The 27,901-nt window shown below is 38.5% G+C and overlaps 1 protein-coding gene across 1 annotated transcript in view; it reads right to left on the bottom strand.

Moving 5' to 3' along the window:
• LOC150091135 (homeobox protein aristaless-like) overlaps positions 1-27,901 on the bottom strand; it is a 239,068-nt gene that overhangs the window by 181,887 nt on the left and 29,280 nt on the right. The window contains exon 2 of the mRNA XM_090382184.1: positions 852-1,461. Within this exon, the coding sequence (XP_090238310.1) occupies positions 852-1,288 (437 nt within the window). The 5' untranslated portion in view covers positions 1,289-1,461. The remainder of the gene's footprint in view (positions 1-851; positions 1,462-27,901) is intronic.

Below are 27,901 nucleotides of genomic sequence, written 5' to 3'. Positions count from 1 at the left end.
TTACACTTCGTTGAGTGCTGTTGAAAAACTTCTGACTTTGCCCTGTCCAAGTCGGAATTTTGGCTGAACATAACAGATCAAAATTCCAGTCCTTCATTTCTTTCCTTTAGCTTTTCTGTGATGCAATATGTGATGTGTCTTTGAAGATACGGCACTACCGTTTAATTTTTAGCGCAAAGCCTAAAAACGGATCTGAGTTACAGAATACGACATGCCCGAACTTAATGATGAGCACTGAGAGACTTCACTGAGAGACTTCCATAACGGAGTGTAAATAACTGGATACCACTTTAAAGGCTTATGCCTGTAGAAAGTTTAAGTAACAGTATGTTTGGAGTACAATTGTCCTGCAAGTGTATGGTATACCTAAAATTTTCATCAAGTTATAATTAGCCTTTCTCTCTCTCTCAACTTTAACCTCACAAACTTTTTTTATCTAATTATAATAGCTAATATCGTGTATCTAATAATACCGCACCGACTCATTAAAATTAAAACAAGCGAACAATAAAGGATATTAACAAATTTCTTCTTGCATCCTAAGCCGATCCTCTTCGATGACATTAGGCTTGTATTTCCTTTAAATACGTAGAAATTAAGGGACCAAGAACATATATCGAAGCCGCTGTACGATACAGTATCTTGGACATTTATGGATGATGAATCTCGAGGAAAGAAATGGAGATATAAAGTACAAGAATTGAGATAGTTCCATCGTATTGCTTTGTACTATCAGGATAAATAGTGAGCTTTTCTTCATAAACGTTCATCGTTCATAATTTCCATACAAAATTTTCTTTATATAAACTTGTAAACATCTTAATATAAACGGTAATTATCAGGTATCTTACCTTGTGAAGACATCAGGGTAATGCGTTCTTGCAAACGCCTTTTCCAGTTCTTCCAGTTGGTAACTGGTGAATGTGGTACGGTAACGTCTTTGTTTGCGCTTCGGAAACTCCTCGCCTTCTGCAGCTTCCGAGTTCCCTCTGTCACTTTTGGTTGAGATTTCAGGCTCCAAACTTTCTGATTCGCGATTCTCTCCAGTGGGCATATCTGTGGATTCCCTACTGTCTCGGATTTCGTCGCATTCGTCTTCCGACGTGGGCGTTACTGACCTATCAATGGCTGTGGAAGTTTCTTCTTTAAGGTCCGGGCTGCTTGGGGCTGCTACACGAGGGGATGGCTCTCCTACTATCCGTATAACCGATGAATGCTGATCGGATAAACCCAGAGTCCTCGCCCCTTCGCTAACGCACTGACTCTCCGCCCTCTCTGATACACCCATGATAGAGATCACGCGTCTTCGACACGGACCTGGCGAAACGCCATGGGGATGATCGTGGTCACCACACGTCGGTGACGACAGGGCTGTTGTGAGATCCGTTGGAGTCGTGGCGACAGATTGGTACGGGTCACTGTTGAGTAGATATGAAGCGGAGAAGGAGGAGTACCGGGCTTCTGTAAATAGAAAGAAAAAAAAAATTTGTGAGATGTGGCAGTATTAAATTCACGAAGCTTGTACTGTGCCTTTCTTTTGATTGTTTTTTATGCTTTATTCGGTGGTTATACTGTATTAATTCTGCGCGGATCGCAAATGGCTAAGGAAAAAACTATTAGTTTTTTCCTTGGCCATTTGAGATCGGATAAACTCAAAGTCCTCGCTCCTTCGCTCAGCCCACTGATTCATATCATATGAGCAAATCAAATTTTGTGTATTCTTTTAAGGCCCATAGCTTGTTACGGGATGTAAAAATTCAAGGCAAGAAACGTCCCTACCCCCCTCGGCTTAAGGCCTGCTGAGATGTCAAGTCCTGCCTTGGAAAGACCTAAAGTTATTCTCGTCATCGTTGGAATTCCAACTTGGCCTTTCCAGAAGGGAATGATATTTAGCCACATAGGTCCTAGAATGTGCAGTAAAAACATTTAAAATGAAATAAATAAAGGCAAAACTATTTTGGAATGCTTCTAAAGATATTAAAGATATATTCCACTATAATCAGAATAACGATTAACCGTAAGCTGTTGCCATTTTGTTTTGCTACTCAACGAAGTCATATTTACTTTGTTGTTTAGAATTAACCTGTTAATCATATTAACGTAAGAGAGCGGCACCTCTAACAAGCCTGCTTGAACAGAAGTAGTGATTGCACGCAATTGTATTGTCTTTTATAAGAAGCAAGTCTTATGCACTAAAGCCGAAATTGCTTGATGGAGGTTTTGCACTTTCTGAAAACTATCTAGATATTCCAATTTGCACGAACCACTTGACATCCCAGGATAACAAATGATTCAGATCGATATATAAGGAAAGCTCTCGAGCCATACAATCAGTTGTTTTCGTGGGGGCTCGTAGAGTTGACACAATTGATTTCGAGAGGGGTATTATTGTCAGATTTCACATTGCGAGCTTGTCGATGCGTGCAGTTGCTGACCCCCTAGACCAGAAGTGCTCAAAATACTGTCCACCGACTAGGTCCGGCCGTCGAAAAAATTTTTGAAATGATCTGTAGTCAAGATTAGGCATCCTACAGGAAAAATATGAAACTATAGCTTCGCACGTTATCAGTCAGTTTCAAGACTGTTCTGATATAAGCACGAATCCCAACGTTTTTCATTTCAACATGTGACAGTTGCAGGTGCTTCGATAACATTTCTAGAAGTTTAAATAATAAAAGTATTTTTTTCTTATTTTACCGATATTCATAATTAAATAAAAATTTAAAAAATATAGTTTCTTATTAAGCTGACGTTCTGCAGTTTAGTTACGTTATTTCGAGGAAGACACCGTGCGTCTTCATTAGTTCTTATGGAGTAAAACAGTGTAATAACCAGTCTTGTACCTTATTAACTATCTTAATATTCACGTGGTATAAGAGTGGTTATTATAGAAATCTAGATTCGATGGAAAAGCCATCGAATATACGAGTAGTAGGACTTTAAACAAACCGTTTCCCCTACTCGGCTCAGAAAATCCCCGTTGCAGCTTTTTGACATAAAAGATTGACCAACATAAAAGGTTCACCTATACCATAAAAAGTCGACCGTCCGTGATGCTATCATAAAATGGAAGCCTGACGATAACTCCATGGGGCAACGGAAATCGTTTCACCCCATTACAGTTAAGATGGGCGAGTGTGGAGGATGTCTGGAGAGCATCTATTGCTGAAGTGCCTCGTGTTAACAATGAAGTTCAGCGATGAAGGTGAGGTTATGGTGTTACGCTGTTTCCGATGGTGTGGCCTAGGATCTTTGGTAGTTGTGCGGAAAAGCATGAATTCCGACGCCTACTTTAACATTTTAATTTTATACAATTTCTTGCTCCCTGCGATGTGGATAGATCCATATTTTCAGCAGGAGATAATGTCCCTATATATATATATATATATGCGAAGATATATTCATTTTTACAAAATATATTCACAACAGAGAAGAAAATGGCTTTTCAATTTTTCATATCGAAAAGTATAAATACTAAAACAGTACACAACTTTAAACAACTCTCTCACAATTAGTTGTATATCATAAAGAAAATACATTTTACAACATAATTTGTAAACAATATATATATATATATAAAATAAAAAGTGCAAATTTATTTGATATTTTATCAAAAATTTCGCGACCACCCATTCCTCTGCTGCCCAGTGGTGGATCCCGGGCCACATGCTGAGAAACGCTGTTCAACTGTATCAGTTAAGTTATGATTGAGTTCCTCCGCGTTCGGAGGCTTTCATTATCGGTTGACCTTACATGCGATGTCACTATTCGGATAATATTACATTGTCTCGTTTTAAGTATATTCCTCTTTGTGTTTAGTCTCGTTTTAATGCAGACTCGTGTATTAATTTTGTAAATCAGAGTTAGTTGGCTCCCGGCATTGCATCGATATATAACGTGGCAGGTCGTTTATGAATTACTTGTTTGTGGCTGACAGATTGGTGTTTCATGGTATCAGTAATTAGTTTAAGTATTCCTACTAAATTTTAATCCTTGTAACTAGTTAAATTATGGCGTCTATCTCTCTCTCCCTATAAATATATATATTTATTTATTTCCCATAGGAATCAATAAATTAAATTAATCAAAATATAATCCAGTGGAGTAAAATTGTTCTTTCTCAGCATCTAACAAAAAATGTCGCGTGACTGGCATTAAAAATGCAGCTCGATCGACAGGCAGCTGGCTTTTATTGTGTTGTATTATTATCTAATAAATCTAATCATATTGTCAGCGTAATTAGATTTATACTGATTAAATATAAACCGAATTTGAAATGAACCTACATGGGGTCAAGTCTGCAGTTCAATCCGACGAATTGGATTACATCAATAATTCTAATAGTAATGTGGCAGCTTACTTAGCTTATTAAACAGAAACTGAAGGATTCGGCTGCGGGACATCAGGCGAGATTATAGTACTAAGGAAATAAAACCCCCGAATAAAATTTATACCTTTTGCATCAACACGATATATAAACACATCGTGCGTTTCCATAACAACCAGGTAGGTTTTTGTGCTGACGCAAAGTCACCCGTTCCATGATAAATGACCATCGACGGCTTGAGGACACTGCCAATGTCAAGCTGTCAGTTTGTCAACTGTCTCCCGAGGCCCATAGGCGCTAGACTATACTTTGCTCCAAAGAAAGCCGATATTCAGTACATAATTTGAGGACGCTCGTTTTCGTCCCCTTCCCCTTTCATCCAGACGTCCCGCTCGCTGCTACATTATACGCATTTCAACTGGCAGGTTGTCGAGTGAATAGCCACCAGTACGACGACTGAAGGACTTCGCCTGCCCAAACAGGGATTAAATAATAATGCTATTCAAGTATTATCCTTTTCATAAAATACCCCATATAATGACAGATGTATCATTTATATAAACATTGCTTACGCAAAATTAGATCTTCTTTCCGAGTTCAATAATGAAAGTGACCGTTTGCCATGTTGCCGAATTCACGTGTGTGTGTGTGTGTGTGTTGGTCTTCTCCTGAAAGAACAGTTAAAAGTTCATTGTACAAAGAAACGGGATATTTGTGTGAAGCTCACGGATATTGTGTATTTATCAAGAACAGAAGTCGCTTTCATAAAACTGTGCACGCTATCACTAGCAGCGGAGAATGTGACAATGGTGTAGTAAAAAATCCCATCGATTAAACTGATGGTCCGCAGATAACGTAACCCCCTTCCTCTTCCGGAAAGCACTCGGCAACGAAAATGGGAAATAGTGCGCACAAAAGTACAGTAATGTATAAACCATCAAATTATTTTGACTTCTTGTTAGGACAACCAGGCAGCAAGGGCTCTAAAAATGTATTCTGGAATATGCGTTTATTTCGAAATTCTCGTTTTGATTCACCGTGCATATTAAACCAGTTCGCAGTAGAGAAGCCATCCAGTTTTTGGAAATTGCCGGTAATTTCTCAGCACGTCGTATCAGAGTTTTTCAGCATCGTCTTTTTCAGCCAAGATTCTTATTAGTACGCACCCACTATCGTTGAAGGCTATGCTGCCACAAATTAAAAAAAAAAAGGAGATCGGGAAATGTAATTAAAAATCGCCGAACTCTGCTTCGTTGATTTAAATTAAGTTGATCATTTCCCAGTGGAAATGGAATTCGCCATTTCCACTCAGGTTCTTAAAAATAAATAAAATGAAATTTCTTGTGCTACTCTGTTATGGAGACATGGAATTAGTAAGTTTACAAAATAAAAACTACAGAAATTAATTCTTCTGACCGTATGGTCATGCTGAAGTAAAACAGAAATATAACATAATATTTATTATAATTATCGTAGGGCAGCAGCAGATTCATCACTTTCGAAAACCTAATGGAAATTATTAATGAGCTCTCTATGATGTAAAATGCACGATTACATTTATTATTAATATCAGTATATTTCCGAAAAAAAAATACTTCTTTACAGCTATTGAGCTAATGGAAAGCAGGTCACATCACATTGTGATATACAATATTTGCTTACTATATACACTTCATGGACATGGATTTTTTTTAAGGCAGCATCATTATTATGATACATGTGCCGATAACATTTGTTCCCCTCTAAGCGTTAAATCTACCCACATAACTGTAAACTGAATGAATATAGTTCAGTGCGGGATAAGAGGCTCTTGGTGTCAAGAGGTTTCTCCTAATACAGATCTGTTCCTGAAACTTTTTTTTGTCATGGGTTGTTTAGCGGGGATCTAAGGAAAGGTTGTTGCATGGCTTCATTTGATGAACATTCTTTATAGCTTGATGAGGGCGCAGATATTCGCAAACAGTGTAAGATCTGTTTGTTTTATTGATGCTTATCTTCTGTGGGCCAATGTGGGAAATGATATTTGATGAGTCGATGGTCCCGGAGAGTAACTGAGCAAGGAGAGAAAGGTCCCTAGAAATGGTATTATGTGTCCGTAGTAGCATATTTGGATTGGTAAGCAGGACAGATTTTAAGATTGTAACTGTTAGACCTGCAGTCCGGTTGAGTCATTTTAGGCGCCAGTATTCAAAGGATAAGAATCTGGATAGGTAATTTTGGGGTGCTAAAGATCATATTACTTAGGCATATAGAAAAATTAGGACTGTGCAACGGAGAATATAGATGATGGTAAGATCTGGATTATGAAAGTTGGAGATCTCCTGTTTGACTGCTCATATAGCTACACATGTTTTTGTACGATAGACTTTAAAATGGCACAAGAACGCCAGGTCTTTGCCCCAGGTGACGCCCAAATCATTATTATTAAATGCATTTATGTTGGGTGACTTCTTGAATTGGTGAGTTCCCCGCTATGTGATGGTCACATCATTGGTGTTTCTCTTCTTGGTGAAAGTATGCCGAGCAGTTTTCTCATTGTTTATCAAGAATCCAGTAACTTGGAGATAATTTTCGAGTTCTTGAAACTGTTGGTTGCTCATTTGTGTGGTGGACAAGAGATTGGGGATACATTTCGAACAACAGAATAACAAACTAATGGAAGTACGTTTAATTAATTAATTTTTTTATTTAACTTTGAAATACATTTCAAGCGAAATGTATTTCAAATTTTTCGAAATGTATTTCGCTTGAAATACATTTCAAGCGAAATATCTCAGTTAAAAGTGCTCTTGACATTTCCCCTGCGATGTAACAATTTCGCCGGCCCCTTCTAAATCATGAAGTCCTAGGTGGCTGCTTATGATTAAATCCTCCATTGAGTACATGTAGTGAAATATTGACTAACTTGGGATTTTAAATCATGCCTTGAAGTGATGCCTTGAATTGGTGGGTATAAGGTTCTATATGATGAACCGACAATTTAGAGTAGGCGAGTTCGATTAATTTAAGAGAATAATCTGAAACGTGCTTGCTACACATCAGTTTATGAATCTGACGTTCTAGTATCTCTCTATTTATTCTTTTCAAAGCAAAGAATAAATAAGGCTCTCATATCTACCAAATTGGTACGATCACCTATCAGCATAGAGAGAGAGAGAGAGAGAGAGGAGAGAGGTTTGAATTTGAATCCCTTCAATAACAGAAGAATTTATATGACTTTTTTCCCTTGTTTTTCCGCACTGTGACCGAGATTTCGTCCAGCAAACAGGCAACACTACATAAGAATACGTGCGAATACAGACACTTTATACTGACGCCTCACATTCCTTTAGATTGATAATTTACATAACTTCATACGTGTCACTGTGTGTTCTGCCACTTGGCTCCGTTTCGAAATTTTAAAATCCTATCGCCCTTGTCATTTTTAGAAAGATCAAAGTAGAGTCATATGAGAAGAATCCATCAGATGAACATTATCTATTTATCATTTAAACAAGCGAATACATTTTACAGTTTTCATTTTATAGGCAGTGCAAAATATTCCTTCTTTTATATTAAGAACAGGAATGCGAGTGAAAAGCCACTGAAATTTGTATTTCAGAGCACTAGGAATAATTTATTAGGTGTGCTTAGAACAAGATGTTTCTTTACTGTGTTGAATTTATTCTAAATAACAGTACACCGTTTTGAATCAATATCCTTTTCCTCTCTGATGCTTCCTGCTTGTAAAGATTTCAGCAGTATTATTGATTGCTAGAGGGTACTGATGATTAAGAATGTACCGTGCAGGTTCATGATATTCCTGGTATTCATTTGTACATTTAAAACCAGTACCAGTGACATCATAAGCTTTCCACTTTAAAGAAACACACACATATCCATATGATAAAGCTTAAATTAGATTTATAATTTAAAACTTATCACATGAAAATGTGGGAGGTTAGTCAGGATAAAAAAATGTTTTATAAATTTTTGATCCCACAATCAAGTCCTAAAATCTAAATTTCAATGGTAATGCTTTTTGGATTCCTTATGGAATTTTGTTATTGGCCCAGGGCTTGTTGCATCTATCTAGTTTCCAAATGTGGATGTTATTTCAAGCAGGAAAAATTATTAGGACTACTTGCCCATTGACAGAAGAAATCAATAAGAAATTTTAAAAAAATATAGCCACTTGAGACTGATTATGGTCAAAAACACTGGCAAACTACCACTACCGCAAGCTTTCCACTTTAAGTGATTTGGCTTGGAATGGTTGTTAAAGAACAAGAGGGCGCAGAATTTGTAGTTTCGTCACTGGTATGTTTTTTATTTTAACTAACTAAAGTTAATGTTTTTGAAACTAACTTAATACTGACTAATTTAATACAAGTTTAAATTATAGTTTTTGTATTAGAACTTCACGAAAGGTCTTTAAACCCTTCATCCGTAAAAAATTATTACTCACTTAAAAATATGGTAAAAAGTTACGCAAGCCATACGCAGTTATTTATGAAAAATTCATTGCTTTGTTAGTCCAGATGATTACTGATCCTCAGATTTGCGCAGTTGTCACCCCTGTTCCTTCTGAGATTGTATCCGATTCCAAAATGACTCGACAACTCAGTTTATATTATCAATACCATTTACTCATTGCTTTGTGTTTTCATTAAACGATTATGTTGATGTTCTTGTTATCCAAGCTTCAGGAAGGAAGATGATCGCATTTTAATTCACAAAACAATCGAACGATTTTTGTGGTGGAAGTTGTGCATGGACCTCACAAGGAGGGCCTTTGAAAACAGAATTATTGTAACAGTTTTTTTTTTTTCCTCCCATGCAGACACACTAAGTGGCCAGATAATGGCTGGCTGGCTGTCTGGCGCTGTTGATACCATCTCTAGCATTCTAATGACATTTCTTTCTTGAAGACAAATAGCCACCTATATAAAAACTCTCTAGTGCAGCGTCATTAATCCAGAAGCTACTGGTACCCGTTCTACTCTCTGTATATATCAACTTCTTTAATTGTTACTTACACCATGAAATTAGCTTCCAAACAAGCAACCATTCATTAAACTTTCTGGAGTTTGGAGTATGTTGTCTACTGAGTATTAATGATTTTTCTGTCTCATAATGCATTTGTTTAATCATCATTTTATTCTCCCCTCCCCACTCCATTTACTATATAGCTTAATTCGAAGTTCTACACTTAGCGTTAGATATTTTTTGTTAATGTTTAAATGACTGATTTGGCCTTAATTTTATTCCAGACATAATAGTTTAATCAAAAGCAACTCTGTTTTCCTGTACATGCAATATAAAATAACATTGGGGGTCTGGGGGCTCATCAGTAACTTAAATCGATACAGATAAGAGGAATACACTATACTCAGATAATTACATAAGAATATACATTGTACGCACAAATACACACATAGCACACATGTAAGAAGTAATATTGTTATGTGGTGTGCGGTTATCGTTATGAATCCCCTCCCCGGTTACACAACAAATAACCAGCAATGAATCCCGCGTATACTGGATTTCTAACGTAGCGCCACTTCCTCCACAGAAAGACGTCAGCTATACTACACGTTAAGTTGCCGTACATAAGATTATTTTGTAATTCATTTATGTATTTCATCAATTAAGATATTATTTCGAAATTATAAAATAACTGATGCTATTTTGCCATTTCAAAGTTATGAAGGATAGGAGGACTTTCTCGTCTTCCTATTCCCCTGGATAAGAAGATGAGAAATTTCTCCAAACATTCTTAATTTTGAAAATTCCAAAATAGCATGTGTTCGTATGTTGTAATTTCAACACATGAAAATATCAAGCAACTTCATTTTTACTGTTTTGTCAGGGAATTGGCATTTGAGCCCACTTGCTATGCCCTCGTGGGTAGCACAATTGGTAGAGTCGCTATCCTCCCCACACCGGGTAGAAAAGATCTGAGTTCGTGACGAATTTTTATGTGCCTTTTTCACAATGTGTCTGAGTTAGTCGGTCACATGCGAGAGTAGGTTTTTTCTCCCGAAAACTCGACTGTTTCGCTCAGCAAACAGAAAATCGACCACAGAACACACGCAATTTACAGTCAGTAAATACTTGTAGTATATACAGAGCAATATGCCCCTAGTCCCTGATGCTTCTAAAACCGTACTACTACCACCACCACTTGCTATCGGGTGGGGGACTAGAAGTCAAGAAACATTTATTCATCAGTCATGTGAGTGATTGATGAACAAATGTTTCTTGCGAAACCCTACCACGCATTTGGTATCGAAATCCTGATTACATTTTCTATGACAATAAATTTCAAAAATTTTGAGTTTTTTTGTGTTTAACGTTTCAGATATCGTTACCTCCACTTAGGCTCTAATAAAGAGTCATCTGTAATTTCGAAATCACTCATTTCATATGACTCAGCATGAAGGACCTTTCGTGAGTAAAGACCGATGCGAATTGTCTATTCAATCAATCAGCAACATCAGCTGGGTTATCGCGCAGTACACAATTGTCCGATATGATTCGTTTTCTTCTTTATATTCATATAGATGGAAAACTCCTTGTCCCCATTTTTTGCTCTCTTAGCCAATGCCTTTTCATAATCAGCCTTCCCTTCCCTAACCTTTACGTGATACTATTACAGTTCAACTTGAAGCTGTTATAGGCTTTATTACTTTCCACCACTCTGTAGCTTTCCCATGCTATCTTTTTTTCTGCTCTAGACTGGCCAGCTCGGTGTTCATCCATCTTAGCATCATCCTCTTGTAATATTTTCTTAATGGTATGTTCTTTATGGCTTCTATAATTATTGCAATAAAGGTATTCCACAATTCTAATGTATTCGCCCTCCCACTGTAACCCGCCCAATTAATAGATGTCATGTAGAGCCTTAATTTTTATATATTTATAATAATATTTATATATTATTATAAAAAATATATAAATAAATATATAAAAAAAAAGAAACTGTTTCTCCTTTATGGAATTTTTTTCTGCCCCATGAGGAGTACTGGTACCAAGTACATGTAGTGGTTGGTTGTGTCCTTTTACTATTATTATTGTTATTATTACTGTTGATCCGAGGAACTCTCCTACTGTCCTGCAGGTTTTCAGGATCGCGACTTTCTGGAGTTCCATGAAAGTGTTCTGTGGGAAGCCTATTGCTGCTTGGTTCTTATGAAGGCTCTTTGGTACCATGCCGGTAGTTGACACAATGTGATCGGGATGGTCATTACTTGTTCCGTATACCACATATCTTTGATTTCCTGTCTTAGGTCTGAGTACTTCCTCATCTTTTTCTTGTATGTTTTCTGAAGGTTGTTGGGGCTGGACACTGCTGTATCGATCAGGTAGGTAGCCTTTTCTTTCCTCTCGATGACGGTTATGTTCGGTCTGTTGTACGGAATCATCTTGTCCATTATTATGGCACGGTCCCAGTATAGTCTGTGAATAGAGGTTTCTAGTATGGCTTGAGTTTGATCAAAGAAAGTTTACCGTACTTATAGTACTTTACCGTACTTATAGTACGGTAAACTTCCTTTGATCAGCTAGTATTTTTGCCGTAGTTTCTGATGTATTATCCTGGCCACCTGGTCGTGCGTGTGTGTGAGTGTATTCCGTCTGGGTGATCACCCTATATCCTGCTGTGATGTGCTGGATTGTTTCTGGGACGAAGTTTCATCGACGACAATGTCATCTGTCACTCCGGGGTCTTGGCGATGTATTTCCTGTAGTTCCTGATGTTGATTACTTGATCTTAAATGGCGAGCATGAATCCTTAAGAGAGTCTTCCTTTCGTGAGCCAAGCCTTGGAAGCCATCTTATCTATGCAGTCTTGATGGATGTCACTGTAGCGTCTGCCATGGAGTGTCTTCTTCTCCCATCTTTCTTTGGTTCTTCTGTCTATGCGAAAGTGGTCTTCTTGTTGAGATTGACTGTTGCGTGCCGTTTGTTTATCTTTCTTATGGTTTGGTAGATTTTTTTCTGTGTTTTTATGGAAGCAATCCCTCGGGTTCTTAATCGCCTTCTCTTGTTCAATGAAGTCAGTCAATCCCCTCCCTTTTATTTATTATTATTATTATTAAAATCAGTTTGTTGGACCAATAAATATGGTCTGCACCACTTACACGGCCATTCAGCTAGGAGGGCAATCCGTCATGCAATTAATTATTTAAATTATATACATTGTCTTAAAAGATGTATCAATTTTTTACAAACAGTAGGCTTAATGAGGTCAACTTACGTAATTAACTACCATGGATAAAAACTGTTTACAAATTTACGTAGCAGATTTCACAACAAACAAATTTACAAATTTAGGTATAAATTTAGCAGCAGGAGTCAGGGGCTAACTGATAATTCTCAGTATCTTGGTTTCTCGGTCTTTTTCACAGGAGTTAACGTCATAGTTGTTTACAAATGAAGGTTTCCTGCAACTTCGCCGATCTATATCCTTTCGAGGCACAGAACCTGTCTAGGTCAATCGCTAGTCTGTTGATAAGCTGGATTGTATTTCTGGAAACATTTCATTTAGGCCACGTAGATTGTTTAATCCTGCATGAAGAGGAAGCCGGAGGTCAGCCTGGTAGTGTCCTGCTCTCCTGTGAGTCCTGACGATATCGTCGATTCTGGTGGTATGGATGTGTCCAGTTATAAGTTTAGTTAGCGTTAGGATATTTTGAGTAGAGTATGATGATTCCAAGGCATCACGTCTAAGTTCGAGTATAGTACCGATCAAGAAGAGGCCTCCGTAGCCGAGTGGGCAGGAGCGGGAGTGCAGTAGCACACGCTCTTTGAGTAGACCGGGGTTCAAGCCCCTGACTGCTGAATACGGTCGATCTGCCAACCCGCACTGGACCAGCGTGGCAGATTATGGTCAATTTCCCTCAGCATGAATTGTTGAGGAGGCTTCCATCCTGCAGTGGGTTGATAATGGCTGCACTTTACTTTTTACCGATCAAGAAATGGTATTCTGCTTTCTGTTAAGCTATTTAAGGATCCAATACTCTAACCCGAGAAATTCGATGAAGTGGGTTTTGGGAGCTAAGGACTAGATGATGGAGGAATATAATGGTATGGGTTAAAGGCAGCGTTGAACATATCGGATAATAAGCTGAGAGTCATGTATTCCTGCTAGCTCTGGCGTAGCAGCAACATTGCCGAATAGGTTCTGGTGACGCTTATATGCTGCTGAAATGCAGCATATAGGCGTCATCCCACGTTAAGCTTAAGTCCTTATGAGTAATGACTTTTCCTAGAGGTTTACCTGCGGTATAAATTTCTATATTGCTTATATAACCTTTATTTTTATAATTCTATATAACCTTTTCTTTGTAATGGTCACTTCAGCTGATTTAGCACGATTAAGTTCTAAATTGATTGAATCTAGATACCTTTCTAGTTGCTTTTTGATTGGCCACTTGATTGATGGTAACTGCTTGATTAGGATTAGATGATGGATGTTATGTACAGTTTAAGTCGCTGTCAGGAGACAAAAAGTCCTGTTATAACACAAGGAAGGGTTCAAGAGCCACAGCGAACAGTAAGGGGGAAGGAACCCCTCCCTGCGATACTCCTCTAGTGACCAGTTTGATAGTTTTCATGAGTAACTAGAAGCCGTTTAGGTTTTAGAATTGCTTCTAAAATTCGTAGAGTATTACCTGTAATGTTGAAATAATTCTCCAAGAAATGTATTAACGCGTCAATAATTACACAGTCATATGCTGCTTTCGTATTGAAGAAGACGACGGCATCAAGTTGCTCTTGGCCGGTCAGAGTTCTTTGTTTTCTTGCATGTGTGACAAGCAGGTTGGTACTACATAAGTCTGCCTTGATTACCGTGTGGAGGTAGGGAGGCCTGTGGTTGAAGCAGTGTTCAGTTAGCGCAGGGTGCATGGCCTCAAAGAGTTTCAGGAATCAACAGCTAATGGCTATGGGCCTGTAGTCCTTCGGATGCTTAAATTTTGGTGTTGGGCACACAAGGAATTTGTTCCACATTTCTGGGGGATCCGCGCTAGTGACGATTTGATTAAAAATATGCGCCAGAATATCGACAATGTAGACGCTGCATAGTTGCAAAGTGAATAGCGAAAACCCGTCTGAAAACCCTACTACTGACTTTAACGGCATCTTATTTTTGATTTCGATCAACTGTCTCTATAAATGGTGAAATTAGTGAATATTGGTTTGCTCGTGGGCCCTACCACTGTAAAGACAGACTTGTGATGCTGCACGAAGGCCAATTTTGCCCATTCCATGAGGGTCTTCTCCTCAATTGTAGACTGTTTTCGACTAAACGCGTGTGTTCCTTTTGAGTGTCGCATCGTGTCAAGGATCAGCTTCCTGTGAGCCATTCATGTAATCCTGGTGACTGGTGGATGCTAATGGAGGCGCAGTGCGGATGACGTCCATCGTAACTTCGTTGTTGTTGAGGTAAATTGGTATTATTCGTCATTGAGGTGACCTGTGATTTGCCACAGGATTCTGTTGGGTCTCTGCTTCGGTATGGTGTGGGTTGTTGTGAGGTATGCCCTTTGAGGGCATACCTCACAACATATCGCAACCTCGTCTGTTCCCACTTCGACTTCTCTGGGTTGTAATTCTTGCTGGTTATGGTTCGGTTTCCGTGTTATTTGTTCTTTTTAGGGTCTGTAGTCTAACGGACTTCCGACCCTAAAAAGAACAAATATAATGTCACTCGTTGTCTGTCTGTCTCCGTCGTCTGTCACAGCATTGTATTTCTGGAACCACTCAACCTATTGACTTGAAATTTTGCATGGGTTTGTACATAATGTGGGCCAACATAACGCCATATTGAACGTTGTTTACAAAAATTGGTCTGAGAAATTGAAGGGGGGGACAAAAATATTGTAACAACCTATAGCGTATTATACACCGTTGGACGAGTAGGTTTAAAATATAATTTTAAAATTAAAAATGGTGGCGCCGTAGGGAAAATGTGAGTAATTTTCGTGTCCCTCCTCTGTTTCCATCGCTAATGGAGATAAAAATTTAAAAATCACATTAGCTATGCGTTATTCGATGCTTATCAAGGGAAAATTATTCCGATTGAAATCTATTATTTACTTTTTGTGTTAAAATTAAGAAAAAAAAGTTTATTGCACTTCGATAGCGCGCTTCTTTGTACTAAGTAACTCTCCTTTTGGCGACAAAAAGGTTGCTAAATAGTTAATTAATAATTCTATAAAGGTCATTTATAAATTTTGCGACAAGAAGTATTTTTTAGCAATTTTTAAAGCTGTAATTGTCCCGGCAAGGAGGTACTCAGAGAGCCAGTGTTGAGGTGCCTGCGCGGAGTCTTGCACGACCCTCACTTGAAGAAGTCAGAGTTGCTTCTTCCACCCTTGTCATTGACAACAACTGGAAATACTCAAATAGAAAACGTTTTCGTTAGTTCCTCAGTTTTAGGCCAAGCCGGGGTACTAGAAACTTTTTCAGTTACCATAAAGCTCTCTATTTAAGATACTACGCTAACGACCATTCGTGACTACGAACCCCTCATCCTGAGTGTCTGGAACTCAGTAGTTGACCGATTTGTTTGTAGTTGGTCATCACATGTTGCTTTATTATTTATTATATATTTTTTCCCCCCAAGACTGCACGAGTTATAAGGTTATTTGTGACGACGGTCCGTCTCTGGTCGGTTATTCGCTATTCGGTGACCTGAACTGTCGTTCCGACCATCTGTTGTTTAGTTTGGTCCTGTACATTGTCATATCAATCTCCATCTTGGTTACTTCATAATATGTTAGTATGATGAACGCATTCATTTCGATGCTCCATTTCATGTGTTGGTGTTTCTTCCCATTCCTGGTTAGTGACTAGCACAGTTGCACTGGTAGCATTCATAGTTGGTTGGGCTGGATGGTTTTGCCTTACAAGAGCGAAGCAAGTGGCGCAGTCCCCATACTGGGGACTACGCCACTTACTTCACTCTTTTCCATGGGAGATTATTGCCGACTTTTCGAACTAATCCCTCTGCCTATTATTAGCAACTTTATTGTTTTTATTTTTTCCAAGTACAACTTAGTTGAGTTCGGAAAACGTAGTTACAGACACAAAACACTTGACACTTTGCGGTCTGAATACCCGTTATGTCTATCTACAACCCAAACTGCTCAACCCAGCCCAGCTCAAACCCTCATGATACATAAATTTGTAATACAGTTGGCGGTCTTGGGGAGTTGATCTTAGATAAGTCTCGATTGTCAACTGCCTTTTGCAGGAAAAATGGTAGCGGTATTTCTTAGAATGTGCTGGAACATTCTAAGGAAGGTATAATTTGTTTTTTGTGAAGTTTGAATGCATCAACTTGCATTGCCATACTGCGTGACTAGCACTCTTTCAGTGTGGTATTTTCAAGATTCTGCGCATAAATTCTAAGTTTATGTAGGTAATTTCCCACGGGAAATAAATAAAAAATGAGACTGAATTAACCTCAATTTGTATAGTGCCTCGGTTTATATTTTCCCGTCAATGAGGAATTTTTATTGTAGCATGTCCCCTCCTAGGAACTGAGTTTTTCGAACAGCAAATAGGCAAATCGACCACATAATATATGCAATTTACAGACATAATATACTGACGCCTCATAACCGTAGTTGCTTTGCCGCTTAACACACACACATACATGTAAATATTGAACACACATTGGTTTTGGGGGTGCTGTATGGCGTTAGGGCAATCGTGTGTATCACATTAATGATGATGTTTCAGTTGCAGAATTCCGAACGGAAATTGTGTTGAGAGAAAACGCGACAGGGAGTCTCCGGAATATCAACAATTCTAGGATATTCTTTAATAAGAAAAGGAGACGTGGAATAAAGCAAGAAAATCAACCGCTGTGTGAACTTCATACAAGGCTCATCACATCGAGGAAATGTAACAAAGGTTTCCAGATTTTTCATATTTGCTCCGGTGTCACTTTGTTTCTCTCGTACTTAAATCGACGTGTCTTCGATTAATGATTTTCACCTCTCATCAAATACTGAAGATGAAACCCTTTCAAGTTGCTGTGTGTTCATAAATGAGAGAATTGTTGTCCTTTAGTAATTTACGATAACCCTGAGAACGCACCTGCCCCTAAATCTTGTTTCGTACACGTAAATTATCGACATTAAAAACTGACACGCCTGGTTATTAGAAGTACTAATGACGGACTGACTAACTGACTGTGCTTGCGTAATGAACTTTGGAGGTGCAGTCGAATTCTCCTGCGAAGTGGAGGTTTCTGTGTGATGGCCAGTGAATGATTACGTTTACGAAACGACGACCGCTTAATGTGGGTGCATTGCTGTCGTAATTTATATTCCCTTTGCGTTTACCTCTTTTGTTCACGATTATGCCTGTTAGAAACCATCTCTAGCAAAGAGAGTTCTTCAAAAGCGAAAAGGTGTTCTTGTTTATACCCCAGCACGACCACCAGGTCAGAGGAGATTTACGATAAATCATGAATGCAACTGTTAATCGTATTTAGCAGTCACGGGCTTGAACCACGGTCCGCTCAAAGAGCGTGTGCTACAGTACTCTCGCCCCTGACCACTCAGCTACTTCAAGCGATTAATTTCAGAAAATTTATATTTTTCACAACATTATGTTCTCGGAAAGACATTCATTTTTGAAAAATTTTGCTTTCCATTAACTGAAATGAGTAGTACAATTCGACAATAATCGACAGTATTCGTTACGTCATTGAGGACCTAAATGTTGCAATGACGGAGTCTTTCTACCATTCTTCTAAGGTGCTTTATATATTCTAATATCTCCATCAACACCCATCTTTAAAAAAAAAAAAAAAAACCTCTTCACACTATTAATACCATTTACAGTTAATTTTAATTCTGATCAAAGGAAATCAGTTGAATTTTAAGGTGTTATTTCTTTCTAACTGCTGGAGGTTTAATTGTTGCTTCGGTTGACAACAGAGTGCTCATTTGAATCGAATCGAGTTCGGAATATCGAGAGCAAAAAGCACAATTGCGGTTATTTCAACAATGTACACTAATACGCGGTCACACACACACACTTAAACTGGCTTCGTGTAAATGAGGATATTTTGTTTTCTGAACTGCCAGATATCACACTGTCTATTTTCTGAATCAGAATAGAACGAGGCCTCTGTGAAGAAAGTGCTGGAACCAAATTAGCAGCAACTTGGAGAAGCGATGCAGTCTCACTTTGTTCTTTGCTTTTACAGCAAGCACGAAACTCTTCTCAGACACGAAAATTACCGCAATAAAAAGCTGAAAGGTGTAATATTAAGGACGCTAATCACTGTGTTTACAGCACACTACCCTTGCCACTTACACTTATGGAGGTTCTGCCACAACGCAATGTTTCTCCATGAGCCAAATAAAAGTAGCCTATGTTTTTAGTTAAAAATGAACGAGAGCTTAGTCTACAGTTCCCTTACGAATGCAGATGGCCCCCGAGAACATCACACATTAACCTAAGGAATGATTGCTGTCGTAGAAGAGAAATTGATGGTAAGGAAGACAGAGCTGCAGAAAAGAAACGAACAATTTTGATGGAATGAAAATAACTAGTTTCCCGCTATCCGTGCCCGTTGTTTGAGACATCAGGCTGAAAGGCACTTACTCGTGTCTAGAAGTGTAATGTAAATATTCATCTCATTTTCTTTCTGCGCGCTGCTAACACACCATCACACCATACCAAACTGCACATTTGATTTAAGATGGTCTTCATTTTTGATTAGGGCTCCCTGCCCTTTGCTGCCTATAGGTTATAGATGCGCTGCACCTGGGTCAGAAGAAGGAAAAGAAGAGATAAACGCTCGCGTTGTCTCATGAAAGCCGTTTCTCCCACAATTCCATCAGACTATCGGGTCCTACATCAAAGACTAAACACTGGCTTGTACAAAGCGACCAATGTGTAGGGCCATTGCACGTGCTCATATATTGCTCGCTAGCTAAATGGGAAAATGCCAGTTGCAGTACAGCTATGCTAGCTGGCCTCCCGTCAACATTGCCGCCACTTAAAACACGGGCAAAGGTGATCCAACACCTATTTCAGTAGAGGGCGCGCCGTCGTTGCAACGCTCGCACCTCTTGACACGGAGGTCGCGGTTTCTATTTCCTCCTCTGCCTCTCCAACAATTGAATTAGATGGGTTCTTATCTCGGATAAATTGGTCGTCCGCTGAGGTCGTCAGGCCGTCCTCACATATATACAATGCACTCCAAGTTGCGATGGAGGTGGTCGACACTTAAGCACGAGTTTACTTCACCCCAAGTATGGAGTTTGGGAGAGGAGGGGTTGAAAATTTTATTTATGAACATTAGACGGTCAGCGCCAGCAGTCTTTTCTGGATACTCCCGACCAAAATCGATGTCACGTTACACATACGTTGTTTTCGTAGTTGGACTTTCTTATCATTCGGTCGATCAGTTTTGATTAAACTAATTCATAACGGCACTACATTGATTAGGAAGTTTTTCAACATAGAGCGGTAAATGTTATTGTGGTGTAGGGTAAGTAAATGATGTGTACCGAACTCTGCATCACATTAGTATTCTCAGAAACGTCACCTCTCATAGGTAATGGACTGTATGTTGTTATACAAAAAGCAGATCATATATCCATCGGTAAGTTATGCGTACTTCGTAGATGGTTTATATGTTTTGCATCATAAAAAAGCCACTTCAGCAGCAGTAAAAAAATATAGACCTCAACCCAACATAGACCAACTCAATCACAGCTCGAAAAGTGGTGACAGAAGAGTGGTTTAAATCCCACGGGCTTATCGTCACCCGTGGGATTTAAACCATTCTTAGTTGTCAACGGAAATTAAAAGTCAGACCTATCTAAACCAATTCGTTGATTTGGACAGCTATCGTTCGGCAACGGAAGACGAAGGAAACGTCCTTGTGTAGTGACAAGGACGTTATGTCCTCGTAAAACAAAATCATGTTAACAAACATGATTATGGTTATGAAGAGTATATGTTTTTTTGTATAGATTAATGCATATTTCATTTATTTTCGCAGTTTTATGGTTTCCTTTGGAAAAATGGTTCGATTTTGCTCTGAGGGCACGAGCCGTCAGTGCATTGCGTCTCTAAATTGCGCGTATTCTGTAGCCGGCTCTTTGGATTAAAACCATAAAGGCCGACTTAGCTTGGTTATGATGTGAAGATGACGCAAAAGTTCTTTCCATCTAGAGGGACTCGAACTAGCCCTTTCTCACAGTGAACGATATTTCTTCATTCTGAGTGGGATTGCTCTTCCTCATACAATACTAGAATTGGTAACACGATTCACGGAAACAAAGTTTATGCAACAACAGCAAAAAAAAAAAAAAAAAGAAGATAAATACATAATAATAATTTTCTCACTCTTTCCAGTAACTTTTTCAAACCTTTAAATTTTTTCAAACTGCCTACTTCTGCAACATAAGATGGAAGTGTGTTCGAACAATCACTTACGCTGAAGGCAAATTTTCACACATCTAACCTCCAAATCCTTTTCCAATTTAAATTTAAGTCCCCTTAAAATGTGTGTTGTCCAAGAATGAGAAACGATGCCATCAGCATCATGGACATTTTAGTGGTTGTGCCACTTACTTCATTTTGGAAATATTTTGGTTCGATTCCTGCTACCAGATCGGAATTATTTATTTCAGCGTGCAAAAGCTGTTTAACTTTTCAAGTGAAACCGAATCAGTTGATCTCGGGCTGACTGTGTATTTTTTCCACCTTCCACCACCGAAAATCTCCTTGATACGTTAGTGCGTTTTCGGAGTGTAATCAGCAGTAGAGTCCAATTTGACATTTTCTTAGACATAAAAAGTGGTATAGGACCACCTGAGAGCCCTGCCCTTATGTCTAAGAAAATAATTGGGCTATATTACATGTGTGCTGGAAGTGGACATTTATTCAAACTTGCATGAATGCATGCTGAAAATAACACTACCCGACAATTATTTTTTTTCGTCATACCTCTGGAACGAAAGTTGGTTATTCTGAACAAAATTAATGTCCTGATTATGAAAATGTCGATCTTTTACTTCTGTCATGTCTACATCAAAATATATACACATTTTTTAAATTCCTTGTTTTTATACAATATCAGCATCACGGTTGTAATTATTACACACAATATATGTTACGTAGACATGTTTTCCACTCAGTGATTTCCTTTTATACTCCAGATTGCTTTCCCGTTTAAGGAACCATCAGTAATCTCCCATCATGGCAGAGTCCCAGCAGCCTTGGCATCGTTTTTCCATTGCAGATACGTCCCGGTGGAAGAGCTCTCCTTGCTCATCACTGACATCTGCTAAGTTTTCAGGAAAGAAATCCAGATGGGAATGAAGGAAATACATTCTCAAAGACATTCGGCACCCCGTGTTCTTCTAACATTTCAGCAAGTTTGTCACCAGTTGCTCATAGTTCTCTTCTTTTCTCTTTCCGAGGAATGCGTGTACCACAGTCTTGAAAGATCTCCATGCACCAGTTCAACATCATTCAGGTTTCTTTGAAATTCTTCATCTTTTAGGAGCTTTCTCATTTGAGGACCTATTATGAGATAAATTTGGAAACATTTTCAGTAAATATGCGAATCCTCTGCTTTCTTTATCCAGTGCCTTAGTAAAATTCTTAATCAGTCCAAGCTTGATGTGTATAGGGAGAAGGAAAACCTTTTGTGGATCAACCAATGGAACATATTTTACATTGCTTTTGCCGGGAATATATTCATCTCTCTTATCCCAGTGTTGTACGAAGTAGTGTTTGGCTGTTGTACGACTATCCCACAAACACAGGAAACAACAGCATTTAGTGAAACCACCTTGCAACCCAACAAGCAGTCCAATCACTTTGAGATCGCCACAAATGTTCCAACCATAGTCACAATAACGTATAGCATGTAACGTATAGCAGCAAGAATCTGGGACATACTATCGTAAGTTTCTTTCAGGCCAACAGCATGAACAAAAGGAATTGATGGTAAAGTATTTCCATTATGAAGCAATACTGCTTTCAAACAGCTTTGACGCATCAATGAACAAACGCCATTCAGAGATTTTGTGATCAATGTTTCGTTCGTGCATAAGACCAACGACGTCTTTGCAGACACACTTTGTTTTCCATTGCAAAATATCTTGAAAACTCTTCATTTCGCTAACGGCATATTGTAATGTTTGTACTTTTGACGAGTAAGTTCCACTGTTGTAGTCTGGATCCGAGTAATTCAGCCTTCTCTTTGGGTAAGCCCAAGTCTCTGATCAAGTCGCTTAATTCTTCTTGTTCAATATAGTGTGGGTCCTTTTCTTTTTCTGGCTCGTAGTCCAAATCATGTGAAGCACATAGTTCCACAACATCTGGTAAAACGATTTTTTTCTGTACCTTCATCACTACTTCCAATACCCCAAGATTTTGGTGGCACAGGTTACTGGCAGTTTTTTACCGTGTGGCACCAATTACGGGCAACCCTAAAATAATAATTTGATTTTTTACCGTGTGTCACTGGCCTAATTGCTGATGGGATATTTGGATATTTGATACATTTCTTGCTCTTTTTGGAAATGCCTTTTATTTTTGTCATGCAGAAATAGCAGTCGTCGAAATGATTTTTGGGCTCGCGCCACACCATACGCACGGCAAAAGGTAATGCTCTCAGCTTGCCATATAACCACAGCCTTAAGTTCGTTGTATAAGTAATACAACATATGTGGAGCCCAATTTTTTTCTTGGTCACCGATCTTGCAGCCGAAGTACAATGAATATGCAACTTTTGTGACATTGTATATTTTCTTCCTCTGCGTTTTTGGGGTTAAGTGTCCACAAACATAACAGAAGTTGTCTGGGTGATTGACGCAAGTTCTGTGCTTTGTCTTCTCCATTTTAACAATGCATTAACCTAAAAACAGTAAAAGTAATTGGTAAATTTGAACAGAAGGTGAATTCTTGTAGCGTAGTTTATCATACACTATATATTGAACAGTAGAATGGTGTAATGAAATTAATAAAAATACTGACTTGTCTGGAAAAGTGCATCAAAATCAAAATATACTATATTGCAAGAACAGTAATGATGTACTTGCTTAACTTTTAGCCCAATAAACAAAACCAAACAAAAGTTAATAAGTTTAAAATTTGTATTTCAAACAGTAATGATATCTTTGTACAGAATCCAATTATCTATCTTAAAATTGAGACGTGATAGGAAATATTTATGATTGATTTTAAATTCAATACATAAAACTTGACCAGAAACAACTCATTGATTTGCTGGAGGTAAAAATTATGTTGGGTAGTGTAATTAAAGCATTATCTGTTGCACAATTAATTGTCTCCAAATGGGTGATGGCACACGGTATCTTAGCCTGTTGCAGACCGAAAATTATCCCAGAGTGTGGATTTTTTCAGGTAAGCATAATTTTATGCAGGATTGTATAATATAATAATTTTCTGTTTATACTCCGGGACGACCAAACGGTCAGAGTTTACAAGATAGACAGAATACAAGAACAGCACCGTATTTAGCAGACACGGCCTGAACCCCCGGACACGCAAAGCACATTTATTTATGCACCCGTGCGCTTCACTACTCGGCTACGGCGTCCGATAAAGAATTTTAGTGGGATTTGAACCAAACATTATAAACTTAGGAGCAGGTGCCTTAACCACTGGGCTACTGAGATATATTTTATTTTATTTATTTATTTATTTATTTTTTGCTTTGTGCTGCCCCCATACTGCCAATAATGTCAAACAGTATGACAAACTTTCACGAAGAGCAAATTATCAGTCGCCATTTTCTACATCCCTGGCCTAAAAGATCATCCATTTAACTTCAGGAGAATTTTCGTTTTGGGGGATATCTGTAAGACTGTTTACAAAGATTTTCCTTCAAATCTCTCAGATTTGAAGGACCAAATTCATCGAGTGGTAGTGAACATTTCATTGGAAATTTAAGGTAGCTGTGGAGAACACAATGCCCCGTCTATCTGCTTATTAGAAAATAATGATGTAGATGTGGAAATTTGATCGTCAATAAAGATTAATTTAGGAAAAAAAAGTACGAAGGTAAATTTTTCCTAAGTCACTTTCACTTTGCGCCTCCCCTGTTCAAATTTTGAACTTTTTTTTTTTTTTTATTGTTTAAAAAGTCCTACATATACTAATTCCAATGCAAAAAAAAAAGGAACAAAAACGTTTTTCGAATTAATTATAAAAGTGGGAAAGGACTTTATCACCTTGTACAAACATAACAGCTTTAAAAGTTCCTATATTTTCGGCTAGAATTGACCCCGGCGAATGCGTACATCTAACGATAAAGAAAAATAAAACAAAAAACAACGTTGAAATAATAATCAACGGAAAGAAAATTTTTAAAATGATATCTCACTTGTACTTAGGTCTGGCTTGGGACGAGGGCATGTCATTCAAAGAACACTTTGTACGTACAAAGTCTAATATAACTTGTGCTATTTGTTCGTCAGTTAGGTTAATGGGTGTAACCAACCTCAAAATCAATTCAATGTATTAAAAAGGACTTAATGCCCATCCCACTCGATGCTTCCATAAGATGGTCCTCGTTACCAGCCACACAACCCTGTAGGTTGTAAGATATACAATGCTTGATCCTGCGATGGATAAATTGTAGTACAAAGTAGCCCTTCAGCATATCGAGATCAGTCTTGTACTCAAACCCTCGACTAACTCCGTGAAAGCTTCAAATCATGCTATGGAAAGCTACTTTATTATCAAAACTTGCAAAACTTAAGGACCAACGCTATTTCTAAAGGTTACAACTACAAAATCTTTAGTTAAGGTACCGTTTGCTGATGAGAGTAGATTCAGTCTCAGCAGCGATTCTGGACATCAGCTAATCTGGCGAGAGGTTGGCACACGGTATCACCCCGCAAACATCACTGAAAGGGATCGATATGGCGGTCAAGGTGTTCTCGTCTGGGGAGGCCTTATCTTGGATGGACGTACACAACTCTAGGTACTGTAACCGGTGCACGCTACTGTATTCCTTCCCCATGTGCGTCTGTTCCGAGTTGCCATTGGCCTCGAGTTCGTGTTTATGGATGATAACGCCACACCCCATAGTGCAGCTGTTGATATTCTTTTGGAAAGTGAGGACATTGTTCGTATGGATTGATCTGCCCGTTCAACCGATTTAAATTCCATCGAACATATATGGGACGCTCTGGGGAGACGCCTAGCGGCACGTCCACACCCACCAGAAAATGTTCATGGCGCTGACAGAGGAATGGACGATGTTACCACAAGAACCTATCAACAACATTGTTCTAAGTATGGATAGGCGGTGCAAAGCCTGCATCGACATTACGGGTGGCCATATCTCCTACTGAGGACCACTCTTCTCTCTGTTACATCTTTGGCAGTGTTGCATCTGTATCATGGCAGCCAGTGTTATGTTGCCATTTTTGAATAAAGTCCCTCTGTACCGTTTTGTTTCCGTTGTTGAGTCGGTGTTGTTTCCTTCATTTCTGTACATCACCAGGTTCCTTTGGTATGCTTTTCCCATATCCAGGCCACCTCTATGAAAACCTACAGGTGAAAACCTGACTGGTCCTTAAATTTTGCACACCAGGGTAGTTACTTGAAGAATTGATGCAGTCTCAATTGCAGAAATAACAGTGCAACCGAGAACAAAATAAAACAGACAGAATGGAGAGAAATTTCAACTATAGACAACCCTCAGTGTCCATCAGTATTTGGAATGCTTGGTCCAAACAAACAATAAAACTTTACAATGAAATGGGCATTGAGCTTGACAAATATTGTGACGACAGCAACTACTGAAGGCGGAAGCTAGAAAACTTCTATCAGCCAGTTGAGATCTAGCCAGATAGGCTTTTCAGATAAACTAAATCTAGAAACCTGTGAAGACAATCCCATGAGAGGAACAAGGTGAACAGAACTCTGACGACGAATAATATCATTAGCATACTCGGCACGCATGGCTCCTGCACTTCAGGAGCTTCTGATGAATAAATAACAGAAGCAATAATGTCCTTGCATGTATAGGTCACCTATACATGCAAGGACATTATTCTTAATAATTATTAAGAAATTATTGAAATTATTTATGATGTGAACTTTGGCCATGAAGAGACAGTAGCAACTTTACTTATTTATCTATATTGTATTCATCTAATTGCAATAAAGATTTTCTATTTTTCTCTTCTCTCTTATTGAAAAAGAAAAATAACCAGCGGCTCAGAGTCACTCACTAGAAACTAGACTTTCTCTTCTATGCGCTAGTACGAAGCGGGAAGCCAAGTAAGTGACCTTGAACCTCCCTTTGTTTTTCTCCCTGCTGTAGTAAGAGACTATGATGATGAGCTTGGTTAATAAAACATGCAATGTCTAAAGCTTACAATTACAAGAGTGTCTGTTGAAAGAACTCTTGCATGAATCCAAATTTCCTTCTGATACCATTAAATTTAATGAATAATATTAATAGGTACACCTAAAGGACTGTAAGAAATATTAAAAAAAACCTAAAAGTATTAAGATAAAGTACACAGAAATTCCAAGTAAATACAGGCTCGGTGAATTAATTTAACTGTAAATGTTAAATGTATGCAATTATGTTAGTGTCCTAACATGTATTAGGGATATATTGTAAATTATTTTCTTTCTGATTACACCATTATAGTAATTTTGCACTCATAATTAGGTATAGAGTGTACGTCCTATTAGCAAACTGCTGTTTAGTGACAAACCTTTTAGGTGAATAAACGGAATAATAAAAATGTAGAGTAATAATCTTGCGAAACAGGAAACCCGATCATAATTTGCACGCAATTTACGTTGACGATAAGCATATACAGCAAAGTTCACGAAGCATACGCTTCACGACCTTAGTTGCCTGGGTGCCTGTCCGGAAGAAACCCAACCCAAGTCTGATGTGTTATCAGCATTAATTCATTGCAGAGCGTGGGAAGGGTAGGAATTATCGCACAGAATAAATCGAGCTGAATATGTTCGTTATCAACATGGATCATCAAACGCACCCTTTTTATGACCCCGCATGAAGTTTGGTGGCCGTAGTGCATTGCTGTTGTTCATGAAACTGCTGTCTCTTGGACAGTGTTGTGGCAGTACAACAGCAGTATACACAGGGGTGTCTCATTGACGTGTAAACCCCCAATTTTAATAGGACTACACCCACGTATCTTATGAAATACAAAACACTATCTGGATAATAAACAAAAAACAACATTTAATGTAAGTTTAAAAATCTTTGGATTCTTGAAGAGATATTCGGAATAACTTACCTTACAGGTGCACTAACTTATCTAACTAACTAATGTTTTATTTAACAGAGAAACCGTATCATTATTAAACAAGCAGTTTATCATAAATCATGTTCAGCAATTCTTATATCTCCCATTCTACATGTAAATTCTGTAGTCCACAGTTTGCACCTTTTGAGGGATAAAAAACCTGTTTCCAGAAGGGTGGTTCCCATCGTCTTTCCCGATGAGACGCGAACCCAGACCCTTCCACAACGTAAGGATAGCAGCTCCCGCGAGAACCACAGAGATACTTACTGAA

This window comes from Mastigoproctus giganteus, chromosome 1 (assembly GCF_048544385.1).
Source record: "Mastigoproctus giganteus isolate SK-2022 chromosome 1, ASM4854438v1, whole genome shotgun sequence".
Classification (NCBI taxonomy): Eukaryota; Metazoa; Arthropoda; class Arachnida; order Uropygi; family Thelyphonidae; genus Mastigoproctus; species Mastigoproctus giganteus.
Note: the sequence above shows the minus strand (reverse complement) of the source record. Positions and strands in the feature narration are given on the sequence as shown.